Source organism: Dermacentor variabilis, chromosome 1, assembly GCF_050947875.1.
Source record: "Dermacentor variabilis isolate Ectoservices chromosome 1, ASM5094787v1, whole genome shotgun sequence".
NCBI lineage: Eukaryota > Metazoa > Arthropoda > Arachnida > Ixodida > Ixodidae > Dermacentor > Dermacentor variabilis.
The window spans coordinates 201,380,206-201,400,558 of record NC_134568.1 but is presented as its reverse complement, the minus strand read 5'-3'; the positions used below and the strand labels follow the sequence as shown (position 1 = coordinate 201,400,558).

Below are 20,353 nucleotides of genomic sequence, written 5' to 3'. Positions count from 1 at the left end.
CTAAATTTTTACTTGCAGATATCTGGTCTGGCTCTATCTCATTTAGGCTATACATCCAATGAACCTGAATCAATTCAAGTTTTATTCTCTTGGCGTTTTCCCGCTCAAATAAAACGAGTTTTGGAGATTCGCAATCATAGGTTGTGTTTATGTTGTCATGTTGAGCTCGCCCTTGGGATCTTGGTGTGGGCTACAGCCATAGGGATGTTTACCAAGCCATCTATGATTACCACTACGAAACCAGAAACTTATGTTATTATTTCCCTATTTTCATTACTTTCTATGTTATTCGTCGTGAGTTCTTTCACCTTAATAAAATTCCAAAATTCGTTTTCTAAAAACAGGTACTAAAGATGCGTTCAGAATTTGAGAAATCCCCTTTCACGCATTCCGTCTTTGCTTCGTCTGAATTTATTTCGCTCTTTCAACGCTGACTACTCGTAAAATGTCCTTTATTTCACTTCTGACCTGTTTCCGTTGCAATTTGATTTATCTTTTTTTCCCACTACCACCCGATTCACCCACAGTGGGTTTGTGTCATTTTCGTTGAGATCATCGGCATCATTTCAACAGCAAGAGACTCCTCTGCCAGGGCAGCGTCTCGCAGCCAGCCTCGTTATTTTATCGGCGTTCTGCCTCGGTCGCACCATATTGTGTACAAGCATGAGTGCTTGCTTCCAAGCCGCGAACGGGCCTCAGTGCGAGAGCCCCGCGAGCGAAGAAGAATTGAGCAGCCAGGACAAGTCTGAGACCGACACCGAGTCCTCGTCGCAGCCGTCCGAAGAGAGTGCTGCGCCCGAGGCGACTCCCACCGCCGCGCCCTCAGCTGCCGAAGACATCCACGTTCGGAAGCGGCTGTGCAACTGGACGGCCGTATGCTGGGAGGCGGCCATCTTTCTGTTCGCTTTCCTGCTCGGCTCGGTGGTGATCACTACCTTCGTGTGGGTGGCGACGCCGAACGCGCCTTCCCTGCTCCTCGCCCTGTGGTCCACGGCGCGGCCCAACATCCAGGCGGCGCCGACGACGACTGGTGAGGGCGTTGAAGCATTCGACGCAGCCGCGCCCTGGGGCCCGTGCGCCTCGGCCGCTTGCCTCGAGCAGTCGCGGCTGCTGCTTCGCCAGCTCAACGGAACTGTGGACCCGTGTGACGATTTCTACGAGCACGTGTGCCGCAACTGGGCGCAGGCGCACCCGCTGCAGCCGGGCCAGGCGGGCGTCTCGGTGGACGACGTCATGCTGGAGATTTACTCCAACACGCTCATCACGGCCATCCGAGACGACCGCGCGGGCTTCGCCAACCTGTGCCGCTTCTTCAACGAGTGCCTGGTGCCTGACGAGCGCCTCTACTACGAGCTCATGGGCCTGCTCCAGAGGTCGGTCGGTCTCAGCGGCTGGAACACCACTGCCAGCAGCAGAATGGGCGCCGCACAGCTCTCGCAGGCGCTGGGCGCCATGCAGAGACACCTGGCCATTGACGTCATCTTCCGACTCACAAAGGTTGGCCAACTTCCCTGTGTGGTTTTTATGTAGGCACGTACCATACGCAACACGGTGCTCATTCGAGTCGGCTTGTGACTGCTCAAGAAATACAAATATATCGCTAAATGCAATGATGTCTTGAGAGCGCGAGGAATTTTGAGGCCTTCACTACTGAGCGGTGAGACGATTGATGGCCGCATGAGTGGTCTTGGGGCGCCGCCTTCACCGCATCGCTGGACACACTTTCTCCCCGAAAACGAAATAACCCCATACATTGCTTAAGCGAGCTGTCAAAAAATATAATGTAATGTGAAATGTAATGTAATGTAGTGTGAAAACCATGTGAGTAATAAGAATGATAGGAGTGATAACCGAGCATGTTTAACTGCCGGTGGTCAAGAGACCGCGGCAGAGAATGTGAGCTGCAGATTAGCGGTGTTCGTTCTAGCAGTGGGTCACACTATACGATATGTGTCAGCAAATATTTAATTTCCCAAAGAAAGTGTGGTAAAAGCAAGGAGGCATACATGGTAAATTAAATTACACCGATAAGAGTGTTCTCATGTGTCAATAAGTCGGGGTGCCTTTTAACCATAAAAAATAGGGCGTTCTGCATCGATAAACACGATTATTGAAACTAGAATTCATAACATTATACTCTTAGTAAAGTCATGTTTTCACGAGTGTAATTACAACATATAAGGTGTCTATTTCCCTACCTCGCATTTCCTTACTGAATATTTACTAATAAAGAAAATCAATAGCAAAAATATTTTTCGACAAAATCTGCATCGACATCATGGTGGAAACATGAAGCCATCATTATAATCATCACTATCACTGATTTGTAACAGTGTAACATCGCGCCCATAGCACACACACAGCATAGGACAACAAATATCAGGTATAGATGACATGCAGCACAAGTGTCAACCCACTTCGCTAGACGACGTAAGCGCAACTCAATCGGCATTTATAGCCGTAGTGTGGAAGGTAACGATGGGATCGCTGAGCGTCTGAGTGTTTTGTATAAGTACGCGGACATCTGCGCACATTTGCAGAACCTATTATGCGTGCCTTCGTGTACTGGCGAACAACATGTAACTGTTAATTTAGCATCATCTAAAAAAAAGAGATGTTGGAAACAAATAACGTTGTAAAGCCATCACGAGTGTGGCCGCATTACCTGATTAAAACGCCCTTGCACCCTTGTACCTATATAAGGCATAAACTGCTAAAATATGCCCTTTACTTGAGCCATTAATGGGTACACAATGGGTGGTTTCGTCGAAGTTTCGCCCTATAGAAAGCAGAAAGATACAAGAGGATGGGTTATGGTCTTTCTGTATGGCATTATACAGGGTGTCCCAACTATCATAAGACAAAAATATCCTAGCGCCGCGCAGCTGGGCAGAACCAAGGTAATGTTGTTTGCCGTAGATTTGGAGATATTATGTTTGGCATTCCGCCTAATAACATAACTAGGCTTAATAAATAATTAATAAGGATTCTGATGTTAATTATTTAAGATTCTCCTCGTAGCACCCTTCGGTTAGGTTAGGCGAAATAATTAATTAATTAACTTCTGAAATATTAGAATTAGATGAAAAGTGTCGGTGAGAAAATGGTGGAGCAACATGAAAAACTCCCGATACAGCTTTCTCTTGCTCAATACGTGCAACATAAAAGTGTTTTTCCGAGCGTGAAAGAAGCCCGCGAATACACGCAAAGTGCCTCGAGTGGCCAGTCGCGCGTGTTACGACTTTCCACCGCTGGCACCACTGTTACGACTTTGAGGTGGTCCCGTAGCGCTCGTCACCCGTTTCGTGACAGAGCGTTGGTAGCGAAGACTCCGAGTCAGGCGTCGGTGAGAATAACAAAAGGGACTTTATACACTATATACAGGTCATTATACAGGACATGAAGGGATCGGCACTGGGGCCGAGAGCTCACAGCAAACGCGACTGTTCTCGCACGGCGACGTCCGGCGAAAACGCGTGACACATCTCACCCCAGTCGGGAGCGACACTGTCTCCCGGTGGGTCGGCGGATCCGGTTTTCCAGGCGGCGCGCCGCGGCTTATAAGCCCCCAGAAACCATTGTCACTCAAACGGCCCAATACAAAGTGAGCACTCGACGGTCGTCGGAAGGGGTCCAATCAGCGACCACGCTGGCCACCCCGTTCAAAACTGGCGGGCGCGGTGACCTCCAGGGAAGGGGAGGTACGGCGCCGGGCTGTCTGGCACTTGGCGACACGTTTGAACATGTTGCCCGCCGATGCTTCTCCGGAGGACACCACTGCCTGACGGCTCAGCATCTTGACTTGTCAAGGGAGAATTAGGGCGCTGTGCCTTTCGGCGCAGCCCCGGGTTTGTCCAAAGGGCGCTCGCAGGAAAATTCTCCATCTTGCAGATTCGGAATCCGGGCTTGTGGTAATGGCACAACAGCATCCCCGCCCTCAGATAAGGCGCCGGGAAGACGAGCTGCCTCCACGTGGCTCGGATGCCAGGCGCGCACGTTCGTCAGGCTCGTCCAAGTTTACGTCCAGTGTCGGGACGCCAGGTCACTTCACGTGCCCAGGTCCCACTCGCCAGGACAGGAGCTCGGCTCACCGCGTTGTCGCCAAGGCACCTCAACCAGCTCCGCTCGGGTCGTTCCTAAGCCCTTGCTTCTCGCCACTGGTCCCGGTTGGTCGTTCTGCAGCTTGCAAAACCGACCGGCAAAAGGCAACACCCAACACGAACAAGTGCCCTCTGTCTCCCGTCAAACACCAGACAAGGCTATAATCCAAATCAACCTAACTGAATTGCTATCCCCCTTTTTGCTCCCGCTGCAACAAGAGGCAGGTGTACGATCTAGTATACAAGGCTCAAACAACCCTTTTTCAAGTGAACAACACACCAAAAGATCAGGAACAATTAATAATCAGCAATAACAATGAAAAATAGAATGGTCCCCTTGAAATCACTTGGACCGAAAACATACTACTGAGGAAGCCAATGAGGTCATTCATTTTTCCCCCGATCTCCCTGTGAACAGGACAGGTCGTCGCGAAGCAAGAGAAGGTAAGTAACGAGTAGGAACGAGTAGGCCACTGAAAGAAGCGAGGCCTAGAATGCACGACTTAGAGCGTCAGCGTTCGCGTTCAACCTTCCCTTCTTATAACGGACAACGAGGCTGTGCTGCTGGAGGGTCATGCTCCATCTCAGCAAACGGCCGCTTTTAGAGGACATGCTACTTAACCAAGTTAGAGGGCAATGGTCTGTTTCCACAACAAACTTAGAACCGGAGACATAACAAGCCAGCTTCTGAACGGCCCATACAACGCAGGCGCACTCTTTCTCAGAGGTACTGTATGCCTCTTCTCTACAACTTAGTTTGCGACTTAAATACAAAATTGGTCGTTCATGACCACTAGCATCTTCTTGGCATAGTACCGCTCCCATGCCGCGATCACTCGCGTCGCATTGAATGATGAAACCTTTCGAAAAGTCTGGTGCCGTCAGAACCGGCTTATGGCTTAATGCTCGCTTCAGCATTTGGAACGCATTTTCTTTCTTTGAGTCCCACGTCACCTTAACGGGCTCCGACTTCCGAAGTGCGTCGGTTAGCGGGCTGGCAAGGTCAGAGTAGTCTCTCACATAGTGTTGGTAATATCCAGCTAAACCTAAAAAGGCCCGTATATCCGTCTTCGTGGTTGGCCGGGGATAGTTCAAAATAGCCGCTACCTTGATGTCGGACGGTCTACGCCGGCCGCGCCCCACCACATGGCCCAAATAAGTCACTTCACCGCAACCTAGGTGACATTTAGCTGGTTTCACAGTAAGACCTGTCTCTTTCAACCGGCTCAACACGACTCGCAAGTGCTCCAGATGCGATTCCCAAGTGTCCGAAAATATGGCAACATCATCGAGGTACGGCAATGCGAACTCGCCTAAACCATGAAGCACTCTGTCCATCAGGCTAGAGAAACAATACGGCGCGTTTTTGAGGCCGAAGCTCAACATGAGTGGCCGGAACGTTCCAAGCGGGGAAACGAAGGCGGCATAGCGGCTAGCTCGTTCCGTAAGGGGTACTTGCCAATAGCCTCGCACGAGATCCAGGGTAGATATATAATTTGCCTTCGACACTGTCTCTACCCTTTCTTCCAGGTTCGGTATCGGATATGTCTGATCTCGGGTTATCGCGTTCAGACGCCGATAATCGACACATGGCCTAGGATCTTTTCCTGGAGCCTGGACTAGTATCAAGGGCGACGTGTAGTCGCTCTCACTTGGTACTATAACCCCCAAGTCACGCATGCGCTGAATCTCCTCAGCCATGATTTTTTTCTGCACGGGCGAACAACGGTACGGTTTACTGCGGATCGGTTGATCAGAGGTTAACTCGATGTCATGCTCTAGGACCGTTGTTCTTCCGGGACGGTTCGAAAAAACCTCCCTAAACTCTGAAATGATTCCCTTTAAGTCCTCCTTTTGGGCGGCACTTAGACGCGCTTCCAACGTCAGCTGTTCCACCATTAGCTCTAAACCACATACCTTCATATCAGCCGTCGTCAGGATTTCGGCCCCTTCCTCATCGTCAGCATTTATCGTCATGCTTATAATCGCGCGACGCTGAATGTAGGGTTTCATCAAGTTACTGTGGTAAATTTTGTTGTGCCGTTTCCCTAATTTAACTTCGTAGTTGGTATCGGAAAGCTTAGTTACAACCTTTGCGGGCCCCTCCCAATGAACCTCGAGCTTGTTTTTTTTTGACGGTCGCAGCAACATCACTTGGCTACCTTCTTCGAAGGTGCGTTTTTTTGCTGACTTGTCGTAGTATTCCTTTGACAAGGTTTTCGCCGCCTTCATGTGGCTCTCTACAATATCTTTGGTTTTCCCGAGCCTCTGGAGGAGGTCAAGGACGTACGAGACTACATTTGGGTCGTCGTCACTGCCTTCCCAAGACTCTCGCAGCATGCGCAACGGAGTTCTTAGGCTCCGGCCATATACAAGCTCCGCGGGACTAAAGCCGGTGCTCTCATGGGGAGCCGATCTCAAGGCGAACATAGCGGCGGGAATGCAGGCCTCCCAGTCACAGTGACGCTCAAAGCACAGGGCTCTCAATATTCGCTTCAGCACCGAGTGCATACGCTCTACTGGGTTAGATTGCGGGTGATGGATGGAACTGTGCACTACCTTAATGCCGCATCTTTCCAAAAAAGTAGAAGTTAGGCAGCTGGTGAAGACGCTGCCATTGTCGCACTGAATCTCGGAAGGGAACCCGACGCGTGCGAATATTGAGAGCAGAGCGTCCACGACCTGGGAGGAATTTAGCTCCTTAAGAGGTACTGCCTCGGGGAACTTGGTCGCGACACACAGGGCGGTCAGAACATACCTACAACCGTTCGTTGATTCTGGCAGAGGGCCTACAATATCGATTACTAGTCGCCGAAAAGGTTCGGATATGACTGGCACCAACTTCATCGGTGCCTTCCACTTGTCAGTGGATTTGCCGATTCTCTGGCAGGTGTCGCAAGAGCGCACGAATTGTTCGACATCCTTCCAACAATACGGCCAATAAAACTCCTGAGCCATTCTAGCCTTGGTCTTTTTCAAGCCTAGATGCCCTGCCCACGCGTTTTCGTGCGCGAGTTCCAGTAACTGTCGGCGATATTTCCGAGGAATCAGAAGCTGTTCATATTTGCGACCCTGCTTATCCGTGTAGCGGCGGTACAATAAGCCAGACTCCTCGTAAAATGAAACCCTCTATTTTTTCACTCCCAGTTTGACGCTCTTCATCAGATCGGCTATTGAACAGTCTTCCTTTTGCTCGCGAATCAGAGTTTCTCTTTCAACTGCAGCTAGCTCCTGCCAGCTGGCGGAAACCGGAGCGAGTATGGAGCCTGCGTCGCCTAACTGCGGCGTCGTGTCCATATCGCGGCTAGCACGGGACGTGTCACTCCCAGTCACTTCCAGGACACGCTCGACCAGGCTAGCCTCCGCGCTCTGCCTCCCCCGTGCCTGTTCGCCACTCAAGTTACCTTGATCAGTCCGTGTGCCGCACCTCTGTTCGCTCACCGACTCAAAGTCAAGTTCCCTCGACAGCTGGCGCGCTTTGGATCGCGTGAGGGCCATGTACGCCACGTCGGCAAAGAATGATTTCCCCTGATCCTTCAGCAGCTGTTCCGAGCTATTTGAGAAGAGGTAGGGAAAGTGCTCCGGGAGGGCGGCTGACACAGCGGCTTCGGTGTTAAGTTTCCCAAACTCTCCTTCAATGATAACCGTTGCGATCGGTAAACAGACACTCTCCTCCTCGGCCACTTGCCGTATCCAAGCGCACTCTCCCGTAAGATCACTCGAGGAGACGAAAGACGGGTGAACAACGTCCATAGTTGCTGCAGAGTCCCGAAGTGCTCGGCACTTCTTGCCGTTTACCTTAATTTCCCGCATATATGGCTCCAAGAGTCGTATGTTTTTGTTAGTTTCCCGTATTGTTGCAAAAGCAATTTTCTCTGGGCAGCTCGCAGCGATGTGCCCTTGCTTTTTGCAATTGTAGCAAGTTAACGGCTTCCGTTTTTCAAAAGAACGCGTCGTATCGTTTCGCTGCTTGGGACCATCGTTAGTATTCTGAGACGTATTCTGTCCTTCCCTTACAGTTTCTTTGGTAAGGGACTCGTCTTTCCGAAACTCGCGACGCGTGATTTGCTTCCGTTCGTCGGGCTTCCCGGAAAACCCATCTCTCCTATCTGCTTTTTCTACGCGCACTGCCTTGCTGTGCAAGCTGCGGCGGGTGTAATACTCTTCCGCTAACTCTGCTGCCTTGTTTAGCTTAACCTCTTTTAGCCTATCTTGCAGCCAGAGCCTGACATCCTCATCAATGCAACGGTAGAACTGCTCCAACGCGATGCATTCGACGATTTTGTCGCGGTCGTCGTAAACCTCTTCGCCTTTCAGCCATTCCACCAGATCGGCTTTTAGACGAAACGCGAAGTCAACATTCGACTCCTTGCCCTTTTTTGCATACCGGAACCTCTGCCGGAAAGCTTCGGGCGACAATTTGTACTTCCGCAGTAGCGCTTCCTTCACATCACTGTAGCTCTCAAACGCCTCTTTCGATAAGCAAGTTATTACGTCTGATGCCTCCCCAGGAAGCAAGGCTAACAGATTCTGTGCCCAGAGGGATCGCTCAATGCTATTCCGTTCGCACACGTGCTCAAATTTCACGAGGTATTTGGCCATATCCTCTCCGACGACAAAGGGTGGAAGTTGATCGCGTATTCTTGGTACGTTAGAAGTGAGACTAGGCGCCGGCGAGCTGTTTCGAGTCTCCAACTCTTTCATTTTAAGCTCGTGTTCGCGACGTTCCCTTTCTGCCTGCAACTCCCGACGTTCCTTTTCTGCCTGCAACTCCCGACGTTCCTTTTCTGCCTGCAACTCCCGACGTTCCTTTTCTGCCTGCCACTCCCGACGTTCCTTTTCTTTCCTTTCCTCTTCGCAACGTTCCTTCTCCCTCTTTTCCTCCTCGCGACGTTCCTTTTCTTTCCTTTCCTCCTCGCAACGTTCCTTCTCCTCCCTTTCCCGACGTTCATTGATACCCGCCAAGGCCTCTGCGGCTTCCTCAGCCGTTACGTCCCCAGTCCTCATGACCTCAAGGATCGCATTCTTTCTTTTGGTTGAGCCCAACTCAATGCCCAACTCCTCACAAATTTCGAGAAGTTCCTTCACCTTGTACTTCTCCATCGTTCACACTGTCCTCCTGCTGTTTACCCTTTTTGAATATACCTGCCGTACGCTACTATAATGCTACTAGTAAGACATATGCAAGTATTTCACACACTGCCCTGTTTACCCCCTCAGCATCCCCTGGTTTTCAAAACACTCTTACTAGGCTTGAAACACACAAGGTTATCACAATGCAACACCAAATCCTTCCCTAAGCTACTATAACCTGTGTCAGAGAAAGTCTGGTGTTTGAGGTAAACTTCAGGCACTCACCGCGCCGAGGTAGCTGATGCCGGTCAATCCCGTAGCTGCCATCCACTGTTACGACTTTCCACCGCTGGCACCACTGTTACGACTTTGAGGTGGTCCCGTAGCGCTCGTCACCCGTTTCGTGACAGAGCGTTGGTAGCGAAGACTCCGAGTCAGGCGTCGGTGAGAATAACAAAAGGGACTTTATACACTATATACAGGTCATTATACAGGACATGAAGGGATCGGCACTGGGGCCGAGAGCTCACAGCAAACGCGACTGTTCTCGCACGGCGACGTCCGGCGAAAACGCGTGACACATCTCACCCCAGTCGGGAGCGACACTGTCTCCCGGTGGGTCGGCGGATCCGGTTTTCCAGGCGGCGCGCCGCGGCTTATAAGCCCCCAGAAACCATTGTCACTCAAACGGCCCAATACAAAGTGAGCACTCGACGGTCGTCGGAAGGGGTCCAATCAGCGACCACGCTGGCCACCCCGTTCAAAACTGGCGGGCGCGGTGACCTCCAGGGAAGGGGAGGTACGGCGCCGGGCTGTCTGGCACTTGGCGACACGTTTGAACATGTTGCCCGCCGATGCTTCTCCGGAGGACACCACTGCCTGACGGCTCAGCATCTTGACTTGTCAAGGGAGAATTAGGGCGCTGTGCCTTTCGGCGCAGCCCCGGGTTTGTCCAAAGGGCGCTCGCAGGAAAATTCTCCATCTTGCAGATTCGGAATCCGGGCTTGTGGTAATGGCACAACACGCGGCAATTTTGCGTGTACTCGCGGGCTTCTTTCACGCTCGGAATAACACTTTTGGGTAGCACGTATTGAGCAACAGAACGTTGTATCGGGAGTTTTAAATGTTGCTCTACAATTTTCTCATTTACACTTTTCATCTAATTCTACTATTTGAGAAGTTGATTAATTAATCAAGACTAATTATGTAATTAGGCGGAATATAAAAAGTTATATGAGTATCTCCAAGCGACGGCAAGCAACATTACTTTGGTTCTATCCAGCTACGTGACATTTGCATATTTTTAAATCTTGGGGCATGATAGTTGGGACTCCCTGTATACGGCATTGTACCTACTCTTAATGAGACTGAAAAGAAGCATGAGAGCAGTTTAGGCTGGTGAAGTATTCTTTCAAAGTCCTCTTCATTCTTTCGGCGCAGAAATGTTGATTACAGCGAAGAAAGTGAACGCAATTCGCACTTCCGGTTATTGAATTTCGCGCCCCAAGATAGCACGTCATTGTGAAGTCATCCGACAGTAACTGAACAAAGGGCTGGCAGCCAACAGGCTGGCAATCTCAGGCTGGCAGCCAACGTTTCGGCAAGAAAACTTGTCTTCGTTGTTGTACTGACGGAGTCAAGTAACCTTGCCGAAATGTTGGGTCCAGGGATATCTCTTGTTCGACCCGCGTTCGACCTTCTTAGTCTCCGTCTTCCTGTTTGAACTGTGACGTCAGAGATCTAAATATATCTTCTCATATATAGGGCCGTTCTAGAGCAGAAAAAGCCTTTAAAGTTTTTATACAGAGTGAGTGGTTGCTTCATACAGAATGCAATGTAGTCTGTCGATAAACGGCCAAGTAAACCTGAGGAGACGCTGTCAAAATCCATGACATCACGAGTTCGTTCTGGAACATGGAAGGGGCGTAGCCACCCTTCGTTCGTTTTTGCGCATGTTATGGTGTACCAAGCAAAGAAAGGTGCGCTACTCAACATCGGTGGAGGAATGTGAGGCTGCGCTGTGTGTTAGCCGTTTGACGTGTCACTGTAGGTTCCGCTTTTCGTGGAAAGGGCCTGGAAGACTGGGGGGGGGGGGGGGTATTATCTGCTTAGCTAGAGGTCAGTGAACTAACGTCTCTCTAATGTTGAATTCCAATGGCGGAGTCGGAGCAAGTTTTTCTGCTCGTTTCGGAGCAAGTTTGTTCCAATGGCAGAGTGAGTGCGGGAGTAAGGTGTTCCAATGAGAGAGTTGGAGGGGATTCAGAGCGGGAGTCACTCCGTGGAGCAGAAAAAGATGATCCGCCAAAATCGGCGGAGTGGACCGGAACTCTGCGTGACGTATTCCCTTTACCACGTTTGTCTGCTGGGAGGCGCCACCGGTCACGACTCGCGAGGAAGCAAAATCTGCTGCACGTTTGACGAGATATCCATTCCGCACTTTAAAAGAAACAACAGGTTCACGGCGCTGAAGAGACAAGTGACCGGTGCGGCGGTGCTGGGAGCAAACAGTGGAAGGAAATGACAACACGCAAGGTATCCTGGATAACTCGGTGACAGAACTTCCGCTTCCGCCTTGCTCCGGCGGCGCAGGTTGTGTTCCACTCGTGGATCTGGAGGCGTTGCTCTGCGCCAGAGTCGAGTGCTCGCTCGCGGAGTCCGTCGGCTGCTCCGACTCCGCCATTGGAATCCAACATAAGAGAGAGAATAAAAGTAGCAGCAGAAAATGGTTCTCGTGAAAAAAATGAAGATATAAATGAAAGGACGAAAGAAAGCGAGGTGGGGAGGTTGGAACATTTTTGACAACCCCCCCCCCAAAAAAAAAGAAAAAGCTAAACAACCCTATGAAAAATGATTAAGTGCTGTTAAAATTATGGGGTTTCACGTGCCATAACCACTTTCTGATTATGAGGCAAGCCGTTAAGCGTTGTTGCCTATAGTTCGAAATTTAGCATAGCAAATAGGTTATAAAGCTCCCTTTGAAACGTTTATGCCTATTGGTTGCATTGTCTTGAACTTATGGATCAGGTACGATTCTCTGCATTTTCTGGCTCGCGCAGAACGGAAATTTGACCATTGAATGTAGAGTTTAAGTTCATCAAAGTTATGGCCTAGTTGGTTGAAATGCTCGGCGACGGCTTTGGGAAGCTTATTAGCTGTGTCCGCGCGATGTCCGTATAACCTGGCGTTCATTGAGTGTCCTGTTTCACCGATATATTGTTTCTTACAAGAACAAATCTTCAAGTATATAAATTACATCTAAGCTGGTTCCTAGTTCCAGCAAAGCAGATAATACCCCCCCCCCCCCCCCCCCCGTGTTCTAGGCCCCTTCCACGAAAAGGGGAACGCACGGTGCTACCTCACAATCCTCCACCGACGTTGAGTAACAGACCTTTCGTTTCCATTCTACACACTCGCCGCTAACACACCCTCGGTCGTTGCCTCGCCCACCCGCTATAACCACTCTCCCCTTTTGAAGAACCGTTCCTATATGTACTGTGCCGAGGAGAGCATATGTCGCATGGAAAAGGACAAGTCCACTTGTCGAAACACTGGCTCCTACTTTCACCTTGTTCTCGTTTTGCTCATCGTCTTCATTAGTGTCTATCGCATAACTTCCGAAGTACGTTGCCTTAAATGATGCATTGCTAGAGAGAGAGAGAGAGAGAGCTTCTCTTTATTGAGCCTTTCTCAAGTACGATTTATTGCGCTTTATCCATCTGCGTCCTTGTTCCTTTTTTTCTTGTAATTTTTTACCAGTGTAAAATTCCACGAAACGTTATAGATATAGCGGCCTCATTCAGTTCAGGGCGGAATGCAAAAGCGCTTGTGTTGAAAATGAAAAAAATATAATGAAAACTCCGCCTGTGATCACTACCTTCTCCCTTGTACGTATGCACAACAAAAGGATTAACGAACTAATATAAAGATCTCATTTGCCCACACACGCACATTCTCAATTCAAATTACAATTACAATTTGGTTTTCGGAAACATCGGTCCACCGAACTCACACTATTAGAACAAAAAGAATACATTCTAAAATATCTTGATGACAGGAATTTAGCATTAGGAATATATGTAGATTTTTCGAAGGCTTTTGACCATCTGAACCACAAGTTACTTTTAAAAAAGCTTCAAGTATATGGCTTTCGAAGAACGTTACTGATGCTTTTGAGCAGCTATCTCGGAAGTCGACAACAGTATGTTGAAAGAAACGGTCACCGATTCAATGTTAAAACTCTCTCTTTCGGCGTACCGCAAGGCAGCATTATGGGCCCGTTTCTTTTTAATATATGCGTGAACGACATAACACAGATAGACAGAGAAATAAAAATGGTCATATATGCTGATGACACCAGCTTATTCTTTTCAGCCTCGTCTGCCTCGAACGTGGTCATGAAAGCAAATACAGCACTTAGGCGTGCAGCTTGAGAAGTGGACAAAATATAACGCTCTAAAAATTAACACTTACAAAACAAAGGCCATTCTTTACCGTCCAAAAAACAAGGATGTTCATATTAACGATGATATCATTCTTAATAATTTTAAAATAAAGATAGTAAATTCCTTTAAAGTACTAGGTGTACTTTTCAATGAGAAAATGACATGGGATGACCACACAAATTACGTAGCATTTAAACTGTCACGTGTCGTTGGATCGATTTACACTCATAAGCACCTCCTCCCTATAAAAGTGAAATTGCTACTTCACAATTCATTGTTCTGTTCCCATCTAAATGATTGTCATTTGGTCTGGGGGGAAACATCCCTCACGAATCTATGAAAATTACACGTTCAGCAGAAAAGAATGCTCAGAATAATATACAATGTAGCATATGACCACCCATCTAAGCCGCTCTTTATGAAAGACAACATAATGCCAATTCATGATCTGTACGCATACCGCCTAATCTCTAAATACATTACCAAGGTCAAAAACAACGTCTCGTTCATTGCACAACTGGCATCACTGCAGAAAAGAAATTTCACGTACGCAACGAGAAACACCGATATTTGGTACATACATTCATTCAGAACAGGTTACGGACGACATATGCTCAGAAACACTCTTCCATATCTCTTAAACTTGTGCCAACATTACAATTTAAATCTCCAACGCACCCGGCCAAAAGATTTGCGTCATTTTGTTTCAGTTATACGCGAAAGGGCGGCACTTTCTGTTTGAAATGTACGGCATGATATTATGCACATCGCTGTTTTTTTGGAATTGTACATTTGTGTAAAAATTGTCATTTGTTTGTGCATTGTGATATTCCTTTTTGTCTGTACTCATATGCGTGTACTGTTTGCCTTTTTTTTCTAAACATCATGTATTTTTATCGGGGAGGCGAGAGCCCGTCAAGCTGGATATCTAGCTTTTTCTCTCCCCCTCCCACATCCTTGGGATGGAAAATAAAGGCATTATTATTATTATTATTATTATTATTATTATTATTATTATTATTATTATTATTATTATTATTATTATTATTATTATTATTATTATTATTATTATTATTATTATTATAGTTTGTGGCAACAATAACCCGAATCGTTTGTGAGCAGCAGCAGTCGGCGAAAGAATGAGTGGGTGAAATTCGGTAGAGTTTTCTTTTTTTTTATGTGTGCTAACCTGCTGCCATCTAATTCTTTTCAGGTCGAAGCGGCCTCTGGAAACGGTACTCTGCTAATTATTCAGCAGCCTACTACAGTCCTTGTTCGTTCCAAGCAAAGTGCTCAGGAAGAACAGCTCTCAAGACAGTACTTCGAACCGTTGCTGGCGTACTTTCGAAGAAGCTTTAAAACTGACGTGTTCATATTGGAGAAGCGGTTGGCCAACTTTTTCAGGCGCCGCGAAGATGATAACTTCGACAAATGCCCCACCTTACAGGTGTCCCAACTGCCGGTCATGCAAAGGATTGAGTGGCTTTCACTTTTACGCACGGCATTTGGAGATGACAATATCAGCAAGTCGACTCCTGTGGTACTTGGTGCGCCTGAGTATGTGTTTGGACTCGCCGTTGAAGATGCCCTGCCGTCATCTAGAGAATTGGTCCACTACATGCTCTTCCGCCTTGCAATTCTTCTGCTGCCATTGAATTCTGACAGCCGCGTCAGAGACAGCTTCGGTTCTGTCGGTTACGCGAGCTTCCCAGAAATTCACCGCCCTCTTCGCCAGACAAAGGCTTGCCTTAGAATTCTCAACCGTTTTGAATCCAACATACCTCTATATTTATCAAGGGGTTACTCAGAAAGTGTCCTTGGTGGTCGAACGTTCATCCAGTGGCTTCTAGCTAGGCTTCGTGACGTTTTCCGCGATCACGTACTCCGAATTCACTCCTTCAGTAACGCCCTCCGAGGACGCCTCGTTACGGGACTCGACGCAATCGCCTGGGAGCCACTGTTCCCCACCATGCTCCTGAACGACTCGGTACGAGTCCAGTACGCTCGCGAGGCCTACCAGAACAGCAGCGTGTCTACGTCCTCCACCATGCATCAGTGGCTAACAAACTCGTCGCATCGTCGGTTTCCATGGTCATGGCGGGGTGGCTTTCTGAGTAGCGAACCTCGGCTGTCTTATCCATACCGGCGGCTCGAAATTCCGCCGGCCACGTTCAGCCTGAATGTCTACAACGACACGACGACCGGCGCCCTACAGATCGCCAGGATCGGGCCCCGGATTTACAGCCGTCTCTTTGATGTGCTGCATTCGTGGACGCTCGCGTACGACCAGGGACGCAGGCACCAGCGCAAGTTTGTGCGAAGTTTCGCCAGTGCGCGCAGCTGCCTCGCACAGGATTACGACCGCATGTCGTGGTTACGCAAGACCCCGAGCCCTGGCAATGGGAGCTGGCCGCTGCAGGATCTGTGGGATGGGCTGGCCGTACCACTAGCGTACGAAGCGTTCCTCCTTTATTTGCGTAAGACAGACACAGTGCTGCGCATGGGCGCCAGCAAGAAAGACTTTCTGGACGCGCCACGCCTCTTCTTTGTGTACTACGCTTCCAGTCTCTGTGAAAACGTCACGCCCAGGCTGGTGCGCTGGAACGCCGCCAACGGGCTCAAGAGCCCGGCCTGGTTCCGCGTCAACGGGCCACTGCGCAACACGCCGCAGTTTGCCGAAGCTTTCCGCTGCAGGGCGAAGACTTTCATGAACCCTGCACGAAAGTGTCTCCCATCTGGCCTCAACTAGTATGAGTTCTGCGGCGCGCAGGGTCGACTCACGCATGACTCTTGCTGCAATTGTTCAATGCCAAGGCAAATGTCACGCATAGAGTATAATGAATGGTTCTGTTTGTATCCGGCAATAGAAGTGTTACACGTGCTTGGGCGCTGCTTGTGCGCACATCGCGCTGGTCACGAGGCTACTCGAGGTGCCTTCTGCAATTCAATATCAAGAAGGGGCTGACAGATGGAGTAGCACACTGAGGTACAAAAGTTACAAACAGGGATAAGGTGCCTCAGAAAGGCTGGCCAACGTTTCGATAGGGTATACCTATCTTCGTCAAAAGACGAAGATAGGTGCCCCTATAGAAACGTTGGCCAGCCTTTCTGAGGCACCTTATCCCTGTTTGTAACTTCCGCAATTCAGGAAGACTTGGGAAAACCGTCAAAGGTATTCTAAGAGACAATGTTACGGTACATCGTGGATTACAGTTGTGTACCAAATTATCGACTTTTACCGACAGTGGCTATGGCGTTGCGCTGCTAAGCGTGAAGTCGCCTGCTTCATGCCGTCTGCGGCGGCCGCATTTCCATGGGCGGGGGCAGAATGTAGCAACGCTCATGTACGTACCATGAATTGGGTGCACGTTAAAGAACTACAGGAGGCGAAACTAATCTAAAGTCCCGCACTACGGTGCGTGTCATAATCAGCAGATTGGTCTGTACTTGAATTTGTTGGTACGACTTCATGACGGAAAAAATTACAGCGCGAGAAACGAGACAAGAAACAAAGGACAGGACTCTTTCATCTTATCCCGCTTATCGCGTTTTCTTTTCTTTTTCTTTATGAAACGTCATAATCAGATCGTGATTGTGGCACGTAAATCCCCAGAATTTAATCAGCTAACTATTACCGAGGGCGAGCACATATGATTAGCCAGGAAAACTAGCTAAAAACGAAATACGGGTCGCGACGCCGCGTTTGAAATGTCGAAACAGCTCACCACGAAATCTTAGATTATTGTATAGCATGTGGCCGAGGCCAGTAGTTAAATATTAATTGTATATTGACTTGCATACTAAAATAGGCGAAGTACAAAATGTCAATTGTATATTTTTGCCGATTGCACAAGAAACAATTTTTTCAACTGCGAAACAATGACGTATTTTCTTATGGGCAGCCTGTATGCGTTTCCTTGTTTTTTTCTGCTCCTTTCAGATCTAAGCAGACCTTCCATTTCATACTTTTGGCTGCATTCAATGTATACTGTTGCTAAGTCGTACAAGCGGGCCACACGACAGTGTTCCAAAAGTGGGCGTGCCGACGCGTCGTGGTAGGACTTCCTCGCCAAGGAGGCCGGGCAGAGAGACGGACGCTTGGACTTCAGACCAATAGAAGTTTATGAAGCTTATACAGAGAGTACGTTAGTAGCGGTGAGTGAGCTTCCTTTCCCGCGAGAAAGTGCATGGTAGAGTGCCGTAGATGGTGTTCGATGGACAATCATGGCTCCGGTAGAACTGTTGGAACTGCTGGAACGCGCGTGTAAACACTACGTGCGCGGCCAAATACGAGTTGTTTAAGAGAAGAGAAGGCGTGCATTTTAACCTATTTCACAATAAGACACCGACAACATAGAATTTGTAGCTCTTCAAGGTGCTCTCGATTGCGTGCTCCAACAGCCGTCTCACCTTTAAGTCATTTTCTGCCATTCAAAGGCAGCCGTATGCACACTCTGCGCTTTACTCTGCGTCCTAGTTTCCGCAAGTGTATATATGAAATAAGGCACGCTCCCCAACAAGCGCTCGACAACGTACTTGTAATAATGGCTGCCAAGCCACAGCGGAATCGTCAGGAACGACAACGCAGATGAAGATGCACGCTCGGTTCATCGACAAAATCTGCGTATGCCTGTATACCACTGTCGTCAAGCATCACATTTGGCAATGGAATTCACTGGGATTCACCAACTCCGCTTGTCTTCCCTCGACCCTTACTTGCGACCAGCGGCGTAGCCAGAAATTTATTTCAGGGGGGGGGGTTCCGCCTGCAACTACCCTTCCCCCCCCTCATCTCTCTCTCTCTCTCTCTCTCTCTCTCTCTCTCTCTCTCTCTCTCTCTCTCTCTATATATATATATATATATATATATATATATATATATATATATATATATATATATATATATATATATATATATATATATATATATATATATATATATATATATATATATATGGAGGTTGTACACCACGCAAAGACAAACTCGGAGCACTCCCCGGACAAGAATGCTTCAACAATTAGGATGCATGTTTTTGCGTTGCCGACACAATACTTTGCATAACTTCTTACAAAACATTTTCATTTCTAAGGCGTGCAGCCACTTCGCGTCAAATTATGGCATCATCCTTATGCTATTTTTAAAAATGATGATATTAAAAAAACCCTACAATTTCGTTTACGAATTGATGCATGCATGTAACGTATGTTGATGACATATAGCTGGTACATGACTTAAAAACGAAGAGCGCTAAAAAAGCGGCTGAACAAAAACAAGACAGCACACTATCGTGTGTCTTCTCGATACAATCTCGACCGGGTGAGGTGGGTCTTCACCGCAAGAATGAGGAAACGACGACGAAGGCGGGCATTGCGATGATGAAAATGAAGTAGAAAAGAATGTATTCACTTCATTGGTACATGGTTGTGACTCTGTCCGAGTCTCGAGCGGTTCTCATTAACACGGGGGCCAGCACGGCCTTAAATAACCCCTCACGGTCTTTAGTCGTCGATGTCTTTTTCGAAAACTTGGGGAACCTGTGGAAGTATCACTGCATTCCTTAGGTTCTGCAGTCGACGAGCTCCTGCCCTTCGGGTCTTCTTCTCTTCGTGCTTCCCTTTGTGTCTGCTAAGGGCATAAAGGGATGACGCTTTTTACCCATTGTTGTGCCACCCTGCGTGCCTACATCGAGGCAACGGGCGCTTCCCCCTCCCCACCTCGTTCTTCTGAAGTGGTTGCCCTTGGTGACAACCTGCAAAGTTCCAGAAAACTGCCAAACCCTTTCCATAGGTTGAACTGGGGAGTCTGGGGGCACACAGGACACCGACGAATCTACTGGCAGCCTTCAGAATTCCACCGAATTCCTGACCCTTGCCGGGGAGACCAGTTTTATGCAGCTTGGGCTTCTCCTTCGACGATAGAGGAAAGCGACGCGGTTGACTGAAGTGACCTGCCTCGTCCTGCCGACCCAAAGGGATTTGAGGCAGAGCCGGCCCATTGTTACGGAGAGAGTTGTCACCAGCTGCTTCGTCGGTCTGGTGCGCTCTTTGGCTTCGCCACTCGTATGCTATTGCCTGCTATTACCTGCTATATGTAAATATCGTATAAAGCTTTTCGTCTCCTCCTCGTTGGCTCCAAGAGTACGTCTCCCATCCTCGACCCCGAGTCGCAGTACCATTGAACCTCGCACCCAATTCTTCCCAAAGTGACATCTCTAATACTTACTCCAAGTAAGGAGCATTAGGGAGATTGTCTCCTTGCCCAACACCCTTATAGTTCTGTTTTTCTTGCAAAGAATTATGGTAACTGGAATCTCGGCAGATATTTTGCAACATATTTATGTATGCTTCCTCTGGGATGGCCTTGCCAGCGCAAAGCCTCTATGACCGCTGGTATCCATCATCATCATCATCATCATCATAATTTATTCTTCCCTTAAGGGCCCCATGTGGGGTATTACATAAGGGGGGGGCAAAACAATAATACAAACATCGAAGGAATGGTCATGTACAAAGCAACAAAAAGCAACTGAAAAGACACTAAAAATACGCGTAAAAGAACACAGGTTTTTGCATGATTAGTTGAAAATATGGGCGGTTAGTAAATCTCGAAATTTCGAAGTGTTTCGGTTTACAACAACGGATTCCGGAAGCGAGTTCCATTGTTCTATTGAAACGGGAAGGAAAGATTTGTTGAAAGCGTTAGTAGAACCATGAAGGCGTTGGATACTTAAAGAATTG

General features: G+C 48.3%; 1 protein-coding gene across 1 annotated transcript; it reads left to right on the top strand.

Annotated features, from left to right (window-relative positions):
• Nucleotides 1–663: 663 nt before the first annotated feature.
• Nucleotides 664–16,364, top strand: LOC142557977 (endothelin-converting enzyme 1-like). Its single transcript, XM_075670178.1, has 2 exons — nucleotides 664–1,497; nucleotides 14,829–16,364. The coding sequence occupies exons 1-2, from the start codon at nucleotides 664–666 to the stop codon at nucleotides 16,362–16,364; spliced, it is 2,370 nt and encodes a 789-aa protein (XP_075526293.1).
• The last annotated feature ends 3,989 nt before the right edge of the window (nucleotides 16,365–20,353 follow it).

What these genes read in the sequence shown, in the direction of transcription:
- LOC142557977 (XM_075670178.1), top strand. Translation starts at nt 664, where the DNA reads ATGAGTGCTTGCTTCCAAGCCGCGAACGGGCCTCAGTGCGAGAGCCCC. An exon ending in TCATCTTCCGACTCACAAAG is followed by an intron (nt 1,498 to 14,828) that starts GTTGGCCAACTT and finishes AATTCTTTTCAG; the next exon opens with GTCGAAGCGGCCTCTGGAAA.